The following is a 21,890-nucleotide window of genomic DNA, read 5'->3' on the forward strand; positions in this document are numbered from 1 at the left end:
GCCTAGCAACCTATGATGCCATCATGTGTCACTGGCCAGGCATGTAACCTGGCAGGCATGGTTACATTGTTCCTACAGGGACAGGGACCAATCTGCTACTTTGTCCCTCTCTTGGCTCTTGTCCTCTCCCCTTTCTCTGTCAGGGCGGCCTCCCTCTCTTCCCCCTATCACTTCTCACTCTCTCCTTCTCCCTCTCTCTTCATCTCCATCTTATAAACCTCTTTCATATAAAATCTGCTATATACATCATCATCATTGTTTTATTTGGTCCTAACAAAACCCATAGAGCCAATTAGCACAGCATTAAACATTATTGTATCCACACATGTCATGTTAAAGACATTCAATTACCTCCATAAAGCAAGAAGGCCATCTCTGTGTATTAGAGGGAGTATAGGAGAATGCTTCCAAAGCCAAATGAACTGATGAACTGTAAAAATAGATATCTCAGTATTGTTGTGGGTCTAAAGAATGAAAGGCAAGTAAGAATCAATATATACGCATTAAGCATCTACTTTCCTCAAAAGTATGTTAGTTCCAGAGAGGTGAGACAGGAGAGTAGTTGTCTCTAGCAGCAGATGCTTTCTGGGCTAGAGAAAGCAGAAAAGACCATATAACTCAGTAGCAAGGGAAACAGGAGAAGGAGTTCACCGTGCTTGACATGCCTAGAAGACCAAAGATGGAGGGAGAAAGAAGCTGTGAACAAATGAGAAAAGGAAGAGACTGAGGAATGAGGGAGAAGAAGAAGGAAGGAAGAAAGGAGCAAGGATCGGGAAGAGAGGAAAGGAAGCAAGAAGGGGAGTGGGGGAGGGGAAGGAGAAGATGAGAGACTTTACCTCTCAGAGAGGAAGGGCGTGCAGTACTGATAAAGGAAAGCCTTACAAAGGAAGTCCTGATTAACATCTGAATGAAAGAGGAATGAGCTTGCAAGTGCATGCAAGGGTGCTCTAGGAAGAAAGAAGAGTGCAGCATATTCAAAGGCACCAAGTTTTGTTTTGTACAATGAAAGCAGTACTTAGAGGAAAACTCATAGCACTAAGTGCCTTTAAGAAGAAATTTGTAACATCTCATACAAACAACTTAATGGCACAACTGAAAGCCCTAGAAAAAAAGAAACAGAAATACCCAAGAAGAGCAGACAGCTGGAAATAATCAAACTCAGGGATGAAATCAACCAATTAGAAACAAATAAAACAATTCAAAGAATCAATGAAACCAAGAGCTGGTTCGTAGAGAAAATTAACAAGCCAAACTAACTAAAAGGCAGAGAGAAACTATCCAAATCAGCAAAATCAGAAAAAAAGGGGAACTACAGACAATGAGGAAATCCAAACAATCGTTAGGTCGTACTACAAAAGCCTAGATGCCACAACGTTCAAAAATCTAAAAGAAATGGACAATTTTCTTGATAGATTCCATCTACCAAAATTAAGTCAAGACCAGGTAGAAAGATTGAACAGCCCTATATCCCCCAAGGAAATTGAAGCAGCCATCAACAGCCTGCCTTCCAAAAAAAGCCCAGGGCCAGATGGTTTCATTGCATAATTTTACCAGACCTTCAAAGAAATGCTAACTCCAATTCTCTCCAAATTATTCCACAAAATAGAAACAGAAGGAACATTACCAAACTCATTCTATGAAGCCATAATCACCTTAATACCTAAACCACACAAAGATCCAACAAAAAAAAATTTCAGACCTATCTCTCTTATGAACATTGATGAAAAGATACTCAATAAAATACTTGCAAACCGAATCCAAGAACACATAAAAGATATCATCTACCATGACCAAGTAGGCTTCATCCCAGGCATGCAAGAGTGGTTCAATATATGGAAATCCATCAATGTAATCCACCATATAAACAAACTGAAGGAGAAAAACCACATGGTCATCTCCTTAGATGCCGAAAAAGCATTTGACAAAATCCAACACCCTTTCATGTTTAAAGTCTTGGAGAGATCAGGGATACAAAGAACATACCTAAACATAGTAAAGGCAATATACAGAAAGCCTATAGCCAACATCAAACTCAACGGAGAGAAACTTAAAGCAATCCCACTGAAATCAGGGACAGGGCAAGGCTGCCCATTGTCTCCATATCTCTTCAACATAGTACTTGAAGTCCTAGCTAGAGCAATAAGACAAGTAAGGGAGATCAAGGGAATACAAATTGGAAAGGAAGAAGTCAAAGTTTCACTATTCTCAGATGATATGATAGTATACCTGAGTGACCCCAAAAACTCAACCAGAGAACTCCTTCAGCTGATAAAGACCTTCAGCAAAGTGGCAGGATACAAAATTAACTCAAAAAAAATCAGAAGCCCTCCTGTATACCCAAGACAAAAGGGCCAACAAAGAAATCAGGGAAACAACACCCTTCACAATAGCCACTAATAACATAAAGAACCTTGGGGTGACTCTAACCAAGCAGGAGAAAGACCTGCTTGAAAAAAACTTCAAGTCTCTGAAGAAAGAAATAGAAGAAGACAGCAGAAGATGGAAAGATCTCCCGTGCACATGGATCGGTAGGATTAACATAGTGAAAATGGCCATTCTGCCAAAAGCAATCTACAGATTCAATGCAATTCCCATCAAAATACCAACTCAATTCTTTACAGACCTTCAAAGAACAATTCTCAACTTCATATGGAGAAACAAAAAACCCAGAATTTCCAAAACAATCCTGTACAACAACAGATCCTCTAAAGGTATCACCATCCCTGATCTCAAGTTGTACTACAGAGCAATAATAATAAAAACTGCTTGGTACTGACATAGAAACAGAAAGGTGGATCAATGGAACTGCATAGAAGACCCAGAAATAAACCTACACACCTATGAATACTTGATTTTTGACAAAGAAGCCAAACCATTCAATGGAAAAAAGACAGCATCTTCAACAAATGGTGCTGGTCCAACTGGATGTCTACATGCAGAAAAATGAAACTAGATTCATATTTATCACCCTGCACTGGACTTTAGTTTAAGTCCAAGTGGATCAAAGACCTCAATATAAAACCAGATACTCTAAATCAATTAGAAGAAAAAGTGGGAAAGATCCTAGAACTCATTGGCACAGGAGACAACTTCCTGAACTGAACACCATCAGCACAGGCCCTAAGAGCAACAATCAAAATAAATGGGACCTCATGAAACTGAAAAGCTTCTGTAAAGCAAAAGACACTGTTGTTAGAACAAAATGACAGCCTACAGATTGGGAAAGGATCTTCACCAACCCAACACCTGACAGTGGGAAATATATAAAGAACTAAAGAAGTTAAAAGGCAATAATACAAGTAACCCAATTAAAAAATGGGATATGGAGCTAAACAGAATTCTCTGTAGAAGAATATAGAATGGCAGAGAAACACATAAGGAGATGTTCAACATCCTTAGCCATCAGAGAGATGCAAATCAAAATGACCCTGAGATTTCACCTTACACCCATCAGAATGGCTAAGTTCAAAAACTCAAGAGATAACGCATGCTGGAGAGGTTGTGGAGAAAGGGGAACCCTCCTCCATTGCTGGTGTGAATGTAAACTGGTACAACCACTATGGAAATCAATCTTGTGCTTTTGCAGACAATTAGGAATAGTGCTACCTCAAGATCCACCTATACCACTCCTAGATATATACCCAAAAGATGTTCAAATACACAACAAGGACATTTGCTCAACCATGTTTGTAGCAGCCTTATTCCTAATAGCCAGAACCTGGAAACAACCCAGATGTCCATCAACCGGAGGAATGGATACAGAAATTGTGGTACTTTTACACAATGGAATACTACTCAGCAATTAAAAACAAGGAAATCATGAATTGTGCAGGCAAATAGTGGGATCTAGAAAAAATCATCCTGAGTGAGGTATCCCAAAAGCAGAAAGACACACATGATATATACTCACTTATATAGACCTATAAGATAGGATAAACATACTAAAATATGTACACCTAAAGAAGATAAACAAGAAAGAGGTCCAGGGGTAAGATGATCAATCCTCATCTAGAAAGACAAAGGGGATGGACATTGGAAATAAGAGAAAACAAGTAATAGGACAGTAGCCTACCACAGAAGGCATCTGAAAGATTCTACCTAGCAGTGTATCAAAGCAGATGCTGAGAGCCATAACCAAGCCTTCGGCAGAGTGTAGGGAATCATATGAAGGAAGGAGGAATTAGTATATTCTAGAGGGAGCCCCACAAGGTCCAAATCTATCTGAGCACAGGGGTCTTCTATGAGACTGTTTATCCAACCAAGGACCATGTATGGATATAACCTACAACCCCTCCTCAGACATAGCCCATGGTAGCTCAGTATCCAACTGGGTTTCTTAGCAAGGGGGACAGATATTGTTTCTGACATGAACTCATGAGCTTCCCCTCCCCCTGAGGGAGGAGCAGCCTTGCTAGGCCACGGATAAGGACATTGCAACCATCCTGAAGATACCTGCTAAGCTAGGGCCAGCTGGAAGGAGAGGAGGACACCCCCTCTCAGTGAACTCAGAAGGAGGCAGGGAGGAGATGAGAGAGGGAGGGGAGGATTGGTAGGGAAAGAGGGAGTGGGCTACAGCTGGGATACAAGTGAATGTATAAAATCATTTAAAAATAAAAAAAATATTATTATAAATAAAGAAAAAATAAATTAAAAAAAAAAGAAAACTGAATTGGGTTGTTTATACTTTGGGGTATGTAGACACATGTCGCAAATTACCCAATGAGTAGGTAGCAGCATATGACATGCAACTCAGTATGCAAAAACTGCTGACTGTTCCTTGTCATTCAATGAACACTGTGGAGACGGGGAGTCTGAAGGCCTACCACACCCCTCAATGGAACACTCGGCATTTGCCTGCCTCTGCAACACGCCCTATGTATAATCTATACAACCCAATTTTTACCCGCTCGGTCCCTTTTGGACTTCAGAAACATTAACTCTTCAATGGCCACCCGTCCACACGATTCACCAAGCCTGCACTGTCGTTAAGAGTCGACTACGACCTTCAAGCCAGAAGTCTTCTCTCTCTCAGCTTTAGGATGGGGTGAGGGTTTTTTAACTGACAGAAAAAGCTTTCCCCTGCCACACCTTCGAGTGCTAGCCTCATGGCTTTTGTTCCAGCGGCTTCTTGTGAAAGGCAAAGCTTCGTTTGTATCACACCAGACATCGTCATGCAGTTTCCATGCACCAGATCTGGCCACTGCATTTTTTTTAAATAGCTCATGAAATGAGAGCAGTTTCCTCTTTGTGTGTCGGGGGTAAGGGGATGCCTGGGGAGATACCTCAGTCCTTGCCATGCAAGCATCAAGGCCTGAGTTCGAATCCCCAGAAGACCATAAGAGCTAGGGGCAGCAGAGCACACCTGTAACCCTAGCACTGGGAAAGCAGCCACTGGAGGAACCTTGCAGCTCACTGGACAGTCGGCCCAGCCAACCAGGGAGCTCCTGGTTCAGCAAGACCCTGCACAAAAAAGAGAAATTGGAGAACCACAGCGGAAGACAACCTTGACATCTGACCTCCACCTGCACGTACACACATCAGACACACCCTCAGGAACATGTACCCACATGTGATCAAGACACGAACAGATACACACAAAATGTCCGAAATTCACATTTCAGTGCCCATCAATACAACTTTCAGGCTCACGGCCAGGCTTATCTATTTGCATACGGTCTACAGCTGCTTTGGGGCTAAATGTCAGGGTTGAAAAGAAAACATGACCCAAGATATCTAAAATATTTACTCTCTGGCTCTTCCCAGGAAAAGCTGCCAAGCCAGCTCCACTGGATGCCATGTGTCTACTGTAGTTAAGCTACCCTCTCAGATCTAGAAAAAGAGAAGCATGAAAGCTCCAAGCACAACAGTGTTCTTCAAATTCAGGTCCTAGTGTCAAAGACTGGCAACTTTGGGACAAGGGGATAACAACACCAGTGGTTTAGAGCTCCCCAGGACTGTGGTCCTGAGTTCGGATCCCTGGAGCCCATGTAAACGCTGGGTGGGCGTGACAGTCAGGCTGTAATTCCAGCCATGGGAGGCAAAGATGGGGCTTACCCACAGCATGCTAGTCATGATGTACATGAACAAGCATCTAAAAAGCATGCTTAGTACACATGCACAACACCCATGCAAACTGGAAAAGAGTGTGGGACTAGAAGCTTCTCTCTCCCCTACAAATGTCTGTTCTCTGGCATTGGGTCAAATACCCAGTCCCACCCGAGCCTCTAGAAGGCTGTTCCCAAAGCCTTCAGCACCTGTTGGCCAGAAGGCTACCAGTACCTAACAAGCCATCCTCATCTTCCTGTCAGTCACAGACCACACCTCCAAGCAGAGACCGAGCCGGTAGCTGAGTCAGCAGGGACATAACCCTGTCATTCACTCCACTCGCCACATGACACCTGGGTGTGCAGCAGACAGACCAGGTGGGTTACAGCACCTGCCAATCTCGTTCTAGTGCCTGGACAGACTCCATGGGCAAAGGGAGAGCTCCGCTCCACTCCTGTGCGGATCTGCTCCAGGCTGTCCCATCTGCCCCACGCTTAGTCGAGATCTCTACCAGATGATGGGTAAAGGTTGTTTCTTCTGACAACATTTCGTTTCGTTCTCTAGATCTTGCAAGAATCTTACTAGGAAATCAGACAGCCCTTTCTTAACCACGCAAGGGTTCTTTAAAGCCTTTACAAGTTCCTCTTTACAAGTTCCTCAGAATGAGATCTGCTCATAAGGCAAAATACTGATGTCACATTTATTATCTAAGTCTTCCATAAAATGCTTCCTGGGTGGAGAATTTCAATTATGTCACCTTACTCTACAGTTATGTCCCTTTGTAGCTTCGTAGCCACTCTTTCCTAACTGGGTGGCAGCATCGGTGAGTGTTTAAAGACTAGCAGCAATTATCCATCTATAACTTATGGAAACACACAGTTCTATTTTAGTCTGTCGCCCAAATCAAATGTAATAAGCCATCAGCATGCTATTTAAGCATACAATCACTTATTCTAAATTTTCTTGGGCATGTGCGCGCGCATACACACACACACACACACACACAGTGACCAGAAGACAATCTTGGGCTATCATTCCTAGGAAGCTGGCCACCTTATTTTATGAGACAGGTTCTCTCTCAGGGGCCTACAGGTCACCACACAGGCTAGTTTAGCCAGCCAGCAGGATTCAGAGTGTGGCCTGCCTTTGATCCCTCCGCACTAGGGTTGCAAGGACGTGCCACCGTGGCCAGCTTTTTCCCCATGGGTTCTAGGAATCAAGCTTGCAAGCTCAGCACTTTGTTAACTGTGCCATCTCCCCAGCACTCGTGGAGATATTTTCTCCGTGCCAAACCCACTGCCTACTTTTCTTTCCTCTTAAAATACTGGCAAATAAGTAGTGCATAACAAGACACAAGGACACTGGTAAGCAAAAGTGATTATTAGAAAATTCGCTTTCTTCCCCAACATGCTGGTCTTTCTTTGGTGTCCCTTCCGCCCAAACAAAATCCCCTAAAAGCCCAAATAAACAAACAGAAGGACAGTAATACTAGCACTTGTTTGCCTCTAACATGTTTTATTATTTCAATTAAACGTTAGAGGAAGCACGCTGTGAGGAAGCGTCTGAAGTTTAGGATGTTGCACAAACCTTATTTTTAAAGCCAACCTTTCTTACATCATCTGGCATTTATCTCATGCTGACATTTTTATTCTTCAAATTTTCCCACTTGAATAAGAAGAGCGGTTCATCTGGAATAGCACAACTGTCATGCATCATTGATGCCCCCATGCATTATTGATGGGGTGAATAATATCCTGAAATGAGAAGTCGCCAGAGATAAAATTTTGCTTCTTCATGTCCCATTATGGGAAGATACTTGTAATTAAAGTGATGCCACAGAAACTGAAAGGAATGGAAAGCTTGCTTTCTTTTCAAATGTATATGTATGGATGTTCTGCCTACATTGTGTGTATGTGATCACGTGTGCAGTGCCAGCAGAGGCCAGAAGAGGAAGAGCTGGAGTTACAGAGGGTTGCGAGCCACCACACGGGTCCTGGGAATCAAGACCGAGTCCTCTCAAGAGCCACAAATGCTCTTTACCACCGAGCCATCCCTCCAGCCCCTGAGAAGAGCTCATGGACAACTCTTGAAGGTTAAGAGCACTGGTTGCTCTTCGAAAGGTCCTGAGTTCAGTCGCCAACAACCACATGGTGATTCACAACCATCAGATCTGGTGCCCTCTTCTGGTGTGCAGATGTACATGCAGGCAGAGTATTGAGTAAATAATAAAAAAACAAATCTTTTAAAAAGAATTAACAGTGGTGTTTATTCGTGCTGTGGACAAGGGCTAGCTTAGGTAACACAGCCTGTGACATCTGAAGCTCCAAGTAATCAGTAAGACCCTCACACTATCTCTGCTCACTAAATCAAACGCCGGGTACATGCTTTGTCACGATAAGACCATTAAATAAGAGTGGGTCTTTGTTAAAGTGAATTTTCTTAAGATTGCATTACTCCCTAAACTATGGATTAGATGGTTATATTTTTATATAACAGTGTCTTCCAAACTGTGCTCTTGTGGAGTCCTTGGTTTCCATAAGACCTACTGTGTTTGAGGCGAAATTATTTCCTAGTTTTGTGCTCTTTGTTACTGTTTTAGATTTCTATGTAATCAAACTTTATCAAAAATTATCCTTTTTTTATAATATCATTTAAAACTTGGACTGCTTTGATACAAAATTAGGTATATCATTATGATATTTTAGTTTTTTGAGATAGGGTTTCTCTGTATAGCCTTAGCTGTCCTGGAATTCACTCTGTATACCAGGCAGGCTTTGAACCCACAGAGACCTGCCTGCCTCTGCCTCGCCAGTACTGGGATTAAAGGCATGCACCACCACGGCCCAGCTTAATTATGGTGTTTTAAATTTATATTACACTTATTTTTATGTGTACATGTCAGAGTCATGACAACTTTCCGGGGTCATTCTCCACCTTCTACTGAGTCCCAGTCCCTGGCCAGCTAGCTGGCCAGGTTTAGATGGCAGCAATCAATTTAGCCATGAGCCATCTCACCAGTCCTGCTTCATCAAGGCTAAAGTGCTTGCTGCTATGGGCTTAGATGCCTGAACAAGGTGAAGACAGCAGCACATGGCTCCATATGAGAAGATAGGTATTCACTGTGGCATATTACTCAAAACTGCCCCTGTCAGGAACTGAAGAGTCAAATAATGAAACTGTAAAACCAAATACTACAGAAAGCTTTCACAGAGGGTCCGGGAGGGTTGGCTCATTTGAGTTGGCTACTGTTATTCTGGTCTTCCTATGTGTAAGCACAAAAGAGTGTTTGTTTTTAGTTTTCTCATGGTTAACTATACCTGGTTTCAGCTATTAAACATCAGCGCTGAGTAGTCTCTTCATGTAATTCAAGCCAGCACCAGGGAGCAATGCAAATTTACCAAAGGCACATCCGGTGAACTGGCTATCGTTCAATGAATTATCTTGCTGATCATAAAGTCGTGATAAGCGAGAAGAAGAATAGAACAATCAGAATATCACATTTCCTCCCTGTGCCCATCTATAAGCCACTCCGGTCAGACACGCGTTTTCTATATTATAATAACCAAGTCATCAGCAAGGCCAGCCAGAGCAGGTCACTTTGTACAATAAAGTCTATACTCTACATGTGATTGTGTATTCTTTTTAACACGTGTGCCGAGGACTATGGAGATTGCTCAGGCTGCAAAGTGCTTGCGTTGCAAACTCAAGAACCTCAGTTCAGTCCCTAGTAATCTGCACCTTTGCTGACTGCACCTTTATTTTTATCTTTGAGACAGGATCTTACTCTGTAGCCCAGGCTTTCCTGGAACTTTCTATGTAGCTCAGGTTGACTGGGAACTCTGCAATCCCCAGCATCCCAAGTACTAAGCTTTCTAGTAAGAACTATCACACAGGCCCATTTTATTTATATATTTAAAATGATAGACTAGGGCTCTAAGCATGATTGTGAGTATCTGTAGTCCGAGACTCAGGTAGAGGCTGGGGAAGTAAGATCAGCAGGCTGAGGCTAGCCTGGGTTACAAATTATTCATTTCATGAAAAATTTAAAGCTCATTTGCATACAAGTAGGTAAATGTCTCCTGGGGTTTGGTTTCCTCTATTTGGCTTATTAACCCTTCAATCCATTTGAATCCATGTGAATATCTGAGATCTTATCCCTTTTGATTAAATCTGTTACTGGTTTTTCTACGGATTTGTTTTAAAGAACTAGCTTTTTACACTAACCCATCCTTTAACTGCTCCATCTTGCTGCTTTCCTGTGGGTTATGCTGTTAATCCTTACTCACCTGTCTACTTAGCTGTTTCTTTTTTCACTTTTGAGAAAATGTAAATTTAATGCTATAAATGTCATCTTCACTACACCACACATACTCCAAAGCACCATGCTTTAACACTGTGTTCAAGAAACATAATTTCACATTCCTTTTCTTCTGATTATCCTTCGGCCCAACATTTATTTCCTAGTTTATTCCTTAGCTATCAGGTCTAAGAGATTTTTGTCCTGGGGGAGGGTATGGCTGCTGCTTCACGTAGGTATTGGTAACCCTGCTACAGCCCAGTCCAGAAGCCACAGACTCTCTCTCTCTCTCTCTCTCTCTCTCTCTCTCTCTCTCTCTCTCTCACACACACACACACACACACACATATACAGGTACTCTTAACCACAGAGCCACAACTCTGGCCACCTACTGTCTAAAATTTTAACAACTGACTTCTGCCTCAAAGTTGCTGATGCCCCAAAATCAAAGTCCAACTTCCCAAGTCTATAGAGGCAAAGATGAGATGCTGTTTGTATAAGGAATACCGAGGAAATACCTGTCATGTTGGATGAGGAATAAACAATCATGTCATCAGATGTAAACATTTATATTTTCTTCTGGAAAATCTATATTGATCTTTCAAACCTTTCCTTCCAGGAGAAGATGAGCCTGAATAAACATCTTAGGAGTATAATGCATAAACTCCCCAAGAAGGCAGTCCTGTCTTTGATGGAAAGATGCTATGGTTTGAGCTATTTCTGGGACTGCTTCCAGGCATTCATATATAATTTATAGAGTCTGACTGGTTATTGCCGACAATCATTCTAAGCTCCTTATTTCATGATAAATGCAGGAGACACCAAAGGGAAACTACATCCCATTTTTCTACTAGTGAAAGTCAAATCCAGCCACATCCAAATGAATTACAGCATTCCAGCTGTGTTTACATATTAGAATCATGAGCTGAAGCCTGGAGCTTTGTCCCTTTGTCATTACACGTTAAATTTTTCTAGTTCAGGGCACAGTGCTTGTCACAAAAGAGTTAAATCTGGTCCCCAGAGGTCTAAGGCCTTGTGTATAGAGGCAAGAGGAACACCAGCAGAATCTCTAGAAAGGATCATCCTATAAAGATTTTCAAGATACAGACTAAATGCTACACCCTAGAAATACAGACCCAAAAAAAAAACAAAAACAAAACAAAAAAAAAACATTCAAGTGGGGACTACAGTGGCTACAGTGGCAGTTTGAAAAAGGTGACCCTGAAGAAAGGCTGTTTTATGGGGCTCTGACGGAAAAGTCCCTTTCCTTTATTTCTAGTAGCAATAGGCATCTGCCTCAAAGTTGCTAAAGTCCTAAAAACCAAAGCCCAGAGTCCCAACTGTACATGAAAAAGGCAAAGAGAAAAAGCCTCTGGAAGAAAAGAACAAGGGAGCATGTGCATATCAAAATGAAGCAAGGGAGGACAGGAGAAAGACTAAGACAGTGGGGTCATCCAGCCACCTGATGGGTGGACAGGAAGCTGACTTACATTGTAACACAATAAAAAAAAAATCTCAGTTGCATTCTTTCATAGAAGAAAGAACTTACAACACTGAAAGTAAAAGGGCTACATATTCAGTTCATCTAGGAATCGATAGCAAACACAAAGTCATGTCCACTGCTAGGAACTAAACAGTTCAAGTGAACATCTAGGCCTATATGACTCTAGGCTTGATTGTCATTTAGCATACCCACTGTTAAACTAGGAATATTAATATGAGTGTATATTACTATGTGAGGACAGCAAAATTCAACCTTGGATGTCATTCCTTGGTGTTGTCTAAGTTTGAGACTGGTGTCTCTTACTTGCCAGCAACTATTTACGTAGGTTAGGCTGGCCGGCCAGCGAGTCCCAGGGATCTACCTGTCTGTGCTTTCCCAAGGCCTAGGCTAAACTTTTTTATGTGGATTCCGGGGAATGAAACTGAGATCCTTGTGTGTGCAAGAATTTTACCAAATAAGCCATCACTCTAGCACAGAATATCAATTTTTAGTATTAGAAACCAACTCCCTTAGCAAAGAATCAAAACAAAGTCATCTAATATAATGTTCGATGTAATGAGGCTGGTCAAAAGCCAGGTTACAAGACCGGAGAGATGGCTCAGACGTTAAGAGTGTTGATTGCTTTCCCAGAGGACCTAGGTTTGGTGTCCAGTACCCACATAGCAGCTCACATCTGCCTGTAACTCAGTCCTACAGGAGCTGAGGCTGGACTCTGAGCACACCAGGCACACACATGACAAGCATGCTCACATGTAGGCAAACACACACACACACACACACACACACACACACAAATTTTTTTAAGTCAGTTAAACAGAGACACTTGTTCTAGTTACCACAAAAGAAAAGGCTAAATATGAAGACGCTTGTTCTTGGAGACTCATTCTCAGAGCTGGACCCATCACGGTAAATTTTACAAAGGGAATGTTCCAATAAAATGTGTCAAATTAAAGTAAGTGTAGGAAAAGGGTTGGGATAAAGTTCAGTTGGCGGCTGAATGTGCTCCCACAAAGCCCTCAGATCAAATCCAGCCCCTCGGAAACCAGGTATGTTGGTGCACACCTGAAATTCCAGCATCAGGAGGTAGAAACAGAAGGATCATAAGTTCGTAAGGGCATCCTTGGGCTACATGGCAAGTTCAAGGCCAGCCTGAGCTACATGAGAGCTTAAAAAAAAAAAAAAAAACTAAGCAGGTGTATAATACATCTAATTGGCTGTTATAATGATAAGAATTTCACCTGTCATAAATGACTATAATAAACACATCACATATATACTCAATTGTTAATTTAAAGAGTAAAAAGGTGTTGTTGCATAAAGGACTAATCAAATACTTGAAGCCAAAAGTTACACTTGAGCACAGCCTTTGCCAACGTTATTGTTGAAGCCATGTTGAGCATTTCAAGTCTAGGACATGATGTCTACTTCCACATCTTTATCTGTACAATGAATGTGATCATGACACATATATTCTCTTATGATGGAATTGAAATGAGATTGTGCACACCAAGAACTATATAAACAAAAAGTGCTACACAAGAGCTCCAGGGGCTATTTTCTCATTCATTTGATGACTCCCAAGAATACCTCCTTCCTCCCTTTACCCAATTCTGATCTATTAACCCAGGTGTTCTTGAAGCACAGTTCAAATCCAATCACAGTTCCCACTGCCATTGCTCCTAGTGAGAGGAAGAATCAGCTGCCATTCAGACTAAGCAAGTTCCTTCCTGCTCATCTCCCAATTTCCGCTCTCACTCTCCATGGTCTCAAACCCTATAGGAGCCATGAGAGTCTTTAGAGCCCTTCAAACAAATGGACTCACTGCCCTGCTCCAGTGCCTCACACCACTAACTCCCTTTGCATTACTAAGAAACCTGAACCATCCCAGGTTCTAGGTCATCTTCGGAGACTTCCTCTACTGTAGCTAGCCACTTTGTGCTAGTTAAGCCTTCTGCCCACTCATTCCACCCAAGAAACATTGCATGACTTGGTTCTTCTTGGTTGAGCTTACATGAGCTTAGTCACCACCTCAAAAAAAAAAGTTCCCAGAAGCACTGCAGAAGAACAAGACCTCCCCTAAATGCCGTTTCCCTGATCACTCTGCTTTCCTTCCAGGTCTTTCTTCATTCAAAAACCATGTCATTTATGCACACATTTGCCTCTCCACTATAGAACAGCCATCATGGGTCAAAGCCTTTTCCACACCTGTGAGCCTGTTCATCCCAGGTCTCTGCAACCCATAAAGACTCCATGTTTTCAGGTTAAGAAGTGAAAACATTTTCCTACCCCATTTAGTTTACATATTGCCTGTTTCATAGAAAACAGCAGAGTGCTCCATGAGTGGAACTTGCATACTCCATCAGCCTTGTAAGCTTTCGACCCACCTTGGAATTGGAAGTAGACTCCAAAAAACAAAGTCTGTTGCCAAATCCTTCCGCTGCCAAGCACAGCTTCTGCTGCTCTTTGTGGATGGTTGCGGTGCACTGCAGAACCACCTCATCGTCCTGCAGAAAGAAGCAGAAGGGAAAGTGAAACTCCACGTGGCCAGCTTAGGCGAGATCTACAAACACGGGACTTTACTTTCTACCCATTAAAAATCGCAGCTGTGGGGTGCTGAAGAGAAAGCTTAGCAGTTAAAAGCACATACTACTCTTGAAGAGGACCCAGGTTCCATTCCCAGTTCCCACATGGTGACTCACAACCATTTGTAACTCCAAATCCAGGGGATCTAGGGAGTTGGATATCATCTTCTGACTGCCATAGGCACCAGGCACATTAATGGTCCACATACCTCCAGGCAGGCAAAACACTCATACACGTAAAATAAAATATCTAAAAGAAAATGATTAAGTATGAGCTATGCTAGTTAGTTTTGGTCATCAACTAGACACAACCTTGAATCGCTGGGGGAAAAGTCTTTATTAAGCATTACCTAGAGCAGGTTGGCTGGTATATGGGCATGTCTTTGTTGTTAATTGATTCACAAAGAGGCAGCCCATACAGGGAAGCACCATTCCCCAGGCAAGGGGTCCTCAACATTATAAGAGGGGACAAAGCTACCTAAAGAAAACAATCAAGGAAGGATGTGTTTATTCTTTCTTTGCTTGACCTTGAATGTGATGTGACTAGCTGCTTGAGATCCTTCCTTGACCTCCCCCAAAAGATGATCTAAAACCTTGAATGGAAGGCCAATGAACTCTTCCCTCCTTATATTGCTTTTTGTCAGGGTTTTGTCTTTGTTTGTTTGTTTGTTTGTTTTTAATCACAGGAGCAGAAAGGAAACTAGAACATAAGCTATTTGTAATAACTGCAACCAAAAAACAAACAAACAAACAAAACCTATACTGTGTCAGTTCCTTGGATGTTTCTTTTATCTGTAAGAAAAAAGCTACATGCTGGAGAAAGGAAAGGGCCAAAGCCATTCAAGGTCATCAGTTTTCATCAAAAGGTAACTTTATGGATAAATGAAAAGCAGGATTTTGTGTGTGTGTGTGTGTGTGTACATTCTCACACACTACTTCAATAACCAGAATTGCCAAGAATCCAGTTTTTCAAAGGACATCAGATATCCTCAAGAATGAAACAGGTCCTACAAGCTGGCATGTATGTCAGTCCGAAAGTAACACAAGGAAACACAGCAATAACTGATGGTTAATCACCCTAGTTCTACCACAGAGTGACAATTTCATTCTATCTGAGAAGGTCATCGGATGCTTAAAAAACACAGAAAGACCATTTGTTAGTTCAATACTTAGAAATACAAGAAGGGATTCAAACCAATTACTGAAGGAGAATTACAGACAGATGTGTACATAGGAAAAGGTGATCAACAGGATGACTTGACACAGAGACTGTGACTTAGCCAAGAGGAGGGGGATTAGAGTTGAGCAGAATCCTAAAACCAACCTGGGTTACACAGTAAGATCAATAGCATCCCATTGTCCCCCACAAAAAGAAAAAAGAATGAGCAGAATCCGCCATCCTGGCTCTTCCATGGACCAGGTCATGTGATCTTAGGCAAGACCTTTAATCTCTGAAATGATGATGCAAGACAAAATGCCAGCACAATGACTGAGAGAATGAACAGACACAGAGGAAGAAGACAGAGGGCTGTTTTGTAACAAAGAATCATCATTTAACAGGTTATATCACTAATGGCAAGTGTCTAAAAAAATGCAACTAAGACTTGTAGGATGTGTGTGTGTGTGTGTGTGTGTGTGTGTGTGTATGCTTGTGTCACACACGTGCACACATGTGTGGAGGCCAAAGATCCGATCCCACCATGTTCTCTTCTTTAATCCCTCCTCACTGTTCTTTTGAGGCAGGGTCTCTCAGTGAGACTGGAGCTCACTGACTCTGACCGGTGAATCCCAGGTTTCCTCCTGTCTCCAGTGCTGGGGGTACTGGCATATGCTACTGTATCTGATTGTTTTTTGTTTTGTTTTAACATGGGTTTTGAGATATCAAAGACAGTCCTCATGTTCGCATGACAAGCACTTTATTGACACATCTCACTCCCACCACTTGCATTTTGGCGTTTCAACCCAAAGTCGCAGAAGAACACATAACAGAGGGTAGCATAAAAGCACCCATCGATCTATTCAGTGAGACGTCACATGAAAGAGAGTTGTCCCAGAAGCCCTGCGTGGAGGACTGCATGGGTACTGCATTCCACTGTGGGACGGGAAAGTAAAGATAAGTAAGTAGGGTAAGCCTCAAGAAATAGAAAAGAAGCTGCTTTGGTTAACTCAGAGCAAAGGCTGTGTTCATCTGAAAAAGCACAACTCGACTTTGCATTTCCAACCTTTCTGATGTTTATTGTTCGCCCTCATTTTCCGTGTGGTAGCAGCGCGGCATGAACCGCCAGCAGAGAGCGTCCGCCACAGGCTAAGGCCGGTTGTTGGCATCCGTGCTCTGAGTTCACCTCTGGGTGCTCATTAATTTGAGTGAACATTCATTTTACTTGAAAAGCCATTTCCTGAGGAACAAAAATAGACCGATCTCCCTATAAGTAAGAGCAAATGTAAAATTCATGGGCTGCGTGGCAAAATAAAGGATCATGAAGTGCTTTACATAATCTACTACAAGATCAAAGCTCTATGGCGTTTCCAAACATGCAGTATAATGAGAAAACTGGAAATGGTGCTGATATGCTTACGGGCCTAGAAGACCCCGGAGGCCTCTTACTATTTTGTCTTACATGTCCCATGGACCCAGCCCTAATATGAAAACAACACTCTAAGGTAAAAGAACCGTTGGGGAAAGCCAGAGACTGTCCCGCTGTTATCTGGATAATTACTTGAGTGCATGAATTAAAGATGTCCAAGTGAACAGAAGGGAAGACAGTAAGAGTCAAGAGTAGGTAGGAGAACGCAGAACACAGCATAGGAGGTACATGATAACAGCAGCCCTGCTAAGTAACTTGGAAAATAGAGAAGGCATCATAGTTCCCAAAGACATGAGGCATGCCTGTCCCTCACTATTCCCATGTGATATAAAGACTAGTCGCATACATAGGAGGAAGAAACTGAGGCACAAAGTAACTTTTTCCTCACTACAAGTTGTCATACATGTTCCCATCATTAAAGCTGATGCATTTGAATCTAAAAACCATCTCCCCATTGTTTCAACAGTGAGCTGATCTTTTTTTAAACAATGCTTGTTACCAATAGATTGTTTCTCCAATCCCGACATGCATCCTAGCACCAGAGAATCTTTCTAAAATAGGCCTTGGGTAGTACGAAGAGAGCAGCTCTAACAAATGCCGATGTTAAAAGTCACTCTCAGATTATACAGAATACAGAAAGAGTCCCACAAAGGACATGGATCACAGGAAACATGAGTTCTTCTCCACGAGTTAAAGAGGCCAGCGATAATCAATGGGGTTTTTAAAGTAAGCCTGTAGTTTGGAGATGTAGCTCAGCTGGCAGAACACTTGCCTAGCACGCACCAAGCCATGTATCAATCTCTGGTACTTTATAAACTGTAAGCAGTGGCACACAACTGTAACCTCAGCCCTGGAGAGAAGCAGGAAGAAGGGTCAGAAGTTGAAGGAAATCCTGGAATGTCCACAAACGTGGTGTCAACACTAATTATGTATGGAAACAAATGAAGCTAAACAATTCACTCAAGAACACTGTTGAACACATACAATTGCCATTTATGACAATTTCTCTTCCATGTTGCACCTTAAACTTGGACGTCAGAGCAACCCAGAAACCACGTAACACGATATTCAGAAAAGCTCAGCAACACTACCAAGGAGTCACGCTATAGCCAGGAGTGCCAATCACGACTTGGCTTGAAATGACAGAGCCTAACTTGATACGGCCATGAAGCTTTCTCTAGTATACATCAGAACAATCTCTATTTTATAGCCCTGAAAGTTTCCTCTTCTGACAAAAATATATGCCAAACACTTGATGGACCAAACGGCAGAATGCAAGCCACCTATCAGCTCCCTTTTATTAGCCCATCACTCATCCCCATGCAGATGCTTTCTCCTGTGGTAGAGGGGCCTGCAAACTTTGCACCAAGATCTGGTAGGAAGGACTTGTAGTTTTCTGATTATTGCAACCCATGTGCAGCAACTTTGGTTTTGTTTAATATGTGTATTGATATGTGTATGATGATCTAATTTGAATATGCATATATATATATATACCTAGTATCTATTCCCAACATGAAGACAAACATTGCCTAACAGTGAGGAGCTACAGACTGCTAACATGACCAACATACGTTGGAAGTATGTCTGTGTGGGTCATCATAAGGCCTCTTCCAAACTAGGCTTTGAGACTTGGCTCCTGATGCTAAGCCTGGAATCCATAGTTCTTCTGAACTTGGTCATATGAATCAATTGAGTGTGTAAGGCACACAAGTGATGGCCATCCTGCCTTCTACCTTAGCACATAAATCTAAAAGCTTAAACTTTACATCCACTGTACTCTTTAAAAAAACATTTTTAAACACCAGCTTTTATATTTGATAATTTCATACATTTATACAGTATTCTGGGGCCATATTGACCCCATCACTTCCCCTGCACACCTGCTGACATCATTCTGTTTAGCTAACCCCATCCCACCTTCCTTCCTTTTTCCACATGTATATTGCCTGAATTTAAACATTGGCAGGTGTTACTAAGGGGAAGGACAAAGGGTGTAGAGTGTTAACAAGGCCTGTGGGAGCTTCAGAAGGCAGGAGGTTGTTTGGAAATGGCTCCCTGGCTACAAAGCATGGGACATCTGCCCTAATGCCTTGCTAGAGCAACACTTATGCTCAGTTCACCATAAACCACATTTCATAGCTGAATTTCTACACAATGGATTCAGTGTAACCTGTTGCTTCATTATTTCTTCCTATTTTACAGCATAGCTATCAACGAAGCACAAATGACGAGCGTCATCATATTCTCTCGCTGCTCCTACAGAGGCTTGAATTTATCATTTTCTATTTTGTAAAACAAACTTCGAACACTAAATTTACTTTTAGGCAAATACTGGGCAGAACAGAAAAACACTTTCAATAATTTAGATAAATGTCACCAAGCTGGGTGTAGTAGAACAAGGCCAGTAATTTCATGTAGAGTCGGGAGACTCATAAGTTTGAGGCTAGCTTGGCTGGGGAGTATAGCTCAATTGGTAGATTTTTTTTTTTAAGAAAAAACATACTTTATTTTATGTGCGGTATACAATTTACATGTAAATGATACTGTCATAGAATGTTTGGATGCAGTTTTAAACATAAGAAAATGGAAATTTCAGATTACAAGACCCGTCTTCCCAGAAAAAAAAAATATTTAAAAAATCACTTTCTCTAAGTCAGTTGATGTGACAAATGTAACCACTGAGCAGTCATATCTAAGTCCTACTATAATAACAGTCAGTAGAGTTAAAAAGAAAGCTCGCTCTCCTCAGAATGACACCCGTTCGGTTCTTTAGGAATACAAAATGGATCTAGCTGCTTAAATAAATATACAGATGGCTTGAGCCACATAAACTGGCATCGTGACATACACCTCTAACCTCAGGATTTGGGAAATAGAGGCAGGAGGATCAATGGTTCAAAGACATCCTCAACATACTGAGTTCAAGGCAAGCCTGAGTTACAGGAGAGTCTGTCTCAAAAACTGAAAGAAAAATGAAGGCAGGAAGGAAAAGAGGGAGGGGGAAACACTGAATAAGAAGACTAACATTAAAGAAAACCCTGGAACGGCTTTCTAGTTCGGTAAAAACAAGGGCTCAAATATTGATTAGTTTTTAAGACCTTGTGTCTCAGGGTTTGCAGCCAGGGAACCACGTCCAACCAACTTCCTGTCTTCTGATGCTCCCACAGGTCTTTTCAATATGCTGCCCCTTTTGTCCCTCCTCCAGCGAACACCTGTCCATCTTCCAAGTTCAAATTCAGCCACTGGTTACAGACACAGGCTTCCCAGCTCCACCAGGCTGTAAGTTCTTGTGCTTTGCACTCCCGTCACTGTTTTCTTCCCTTTAGTTTCTTTGGTCATTACGCATTTGTTTCTGTGGCTATTAACGTCCAGTTATTAAATTGAGATTATTGTTACTTAGAAATATAGCTCTCAAACCATAGTGTCAGGAATGGAAGAGGGAGCCAGTAAGCATAAATCAATGAACACATTCATAAGTATGTCAAATGAAGAAATGAGACAAAAAGTCAAAATGTCTAATGGGCAAGTACCATCCTTTCACTCAACTCATGGAAGATACTGCAATTCAAGAGCCAAGCATGAAAAGTTTCTCTCGGTGCTGAAGGAATCCTGCTTTCCCAAACCACAAGCACAGCCTGGGAGAGAAAGAGGGTAAGACATTGAGGAATGCCTAGGGACCTCACACTGAGGTAGAACACACACAGGCTGATCCCAGAACCAAGGGATATGAGGGTACCTCGGAAGGGTCAGGAAATGCTAAGTGTCCTAGAGACTACAACTACATGACAGCCAGAAAGGGAAGGGAGAAATCTCAAAGTTAAGTTTGGAACTAGAGACTCTAGAAACTGATGTACAGGGGAGGTGATGGTGAGGGAGGGGAGAAAACAAGAAGAGACTGAAGGGTGAATTCTACAGCAATGTGAGTAAAACAAAACAAAACAAAGGCCCCTTACCAGGTAATCCAGGTTACCCTCAAATTCACAATCCTCTCAGCTCTGCCTCCCAAGTGCTGGGATTATAGGTGTGAACCACCATGCTCAGCTAGCTTTAGCAATTTTGACCAAATCTACCTTGGATGTGGCTCTCCCATCCATGGGACACATGGAAAGAAAAACACTTCCTTATACAGTGTGTCAGTCTGTCACAGTAGCCCCTGACACCCGAAATCCCTCTTCCAGCTATTCTTTGTAGGGACTGCTGCTCTGGTGTAAGTAGTAAATGCAAAATGAAGGAGACTCAGTTTTGTTTTTTTGTTTTGTTTCAATAAAAATGCTCATGAAGAATTCAAAGACAAATGTAAATATGTGATCATTCCTCAATCGTCCATATTCATTTCTCAACTGCTATTGAATAACCAGAAGCAGAATTCATAAACCATGAGAATGATAAGCTTCTTGAGGATAAGAATCAGTTCTTTTCAGCTCCTCAGGCCACATTCTGCCTGTCAGCATATGCGCGCCATAGCATGAACAGCTGCACGAGAACAAGAACAAGACCTGACCTGCTTTGAGTCTGTCCCCAGGTCTAATTCTTTGCTCAATGAATGTAATGTATGCCTGATGGATGACTGTGGGTCCTAGACCATCTCTGCTTGTTCACAAATGCATGCTGCTGTGCCGACACGTGGAATCACCTTTTAATATGGCCAAGGTGAGAGCCTACTTAAACTGCGCAGTAGATGACCCTGGTAAGTGATTTCATGACTTAGGGTAGTGATTCTAACCCATGGTTCTCAACCCCTTTGAGGTTGTGTATCAGATAGCTGGCATATCAGATATTTACATTACGATTCATAACAGTAACAAAATTACAGTAATGAAGTAGAAACAAGATAATTGTATGGTTGGGAGTCACCACAACATGAGAAACTGTTT

At 42.0% G+C, this 21,890-nt stretch overlaps 1 protein-coding gene across 1 annotated transcript in view; it reads right to left on the reverse strand.

Annotated features, from left to right (window-relative positions):
• Positions 1-21,890, reverse strand: part of Ryr2 (ryanodine receptor 2) — a 533,102-nt gene that overhangs the window by 362,702 nt on the left and 148,510 nt on the right. The window contains exon 2 of the mRNA XM_060372656.1: positions 14,231-14,350. Within this exon, the coding sequence (XP_060228639.1) occupies positions 14,231-14,350 (120 nt within the window). The remainder of the gene's footprint in view (positions 1-14,230; positions 14,351-21,890) is intronic.

This window comes from Meriones unguiculatus, chromosome 19 (genome assembly GCF_030254825.1).
Source record: "Meriones unguiculatus strain TT.TT164.6M chromosome 19, Bangor_MerUng_6.1, whole genome shotgun sequence".
Lineage (NCBI taxonomy): Eukaryota > Metazoa > Chordata > Mammalia > Rodentia > Muridae > Meriones > Meriones unguiculatus.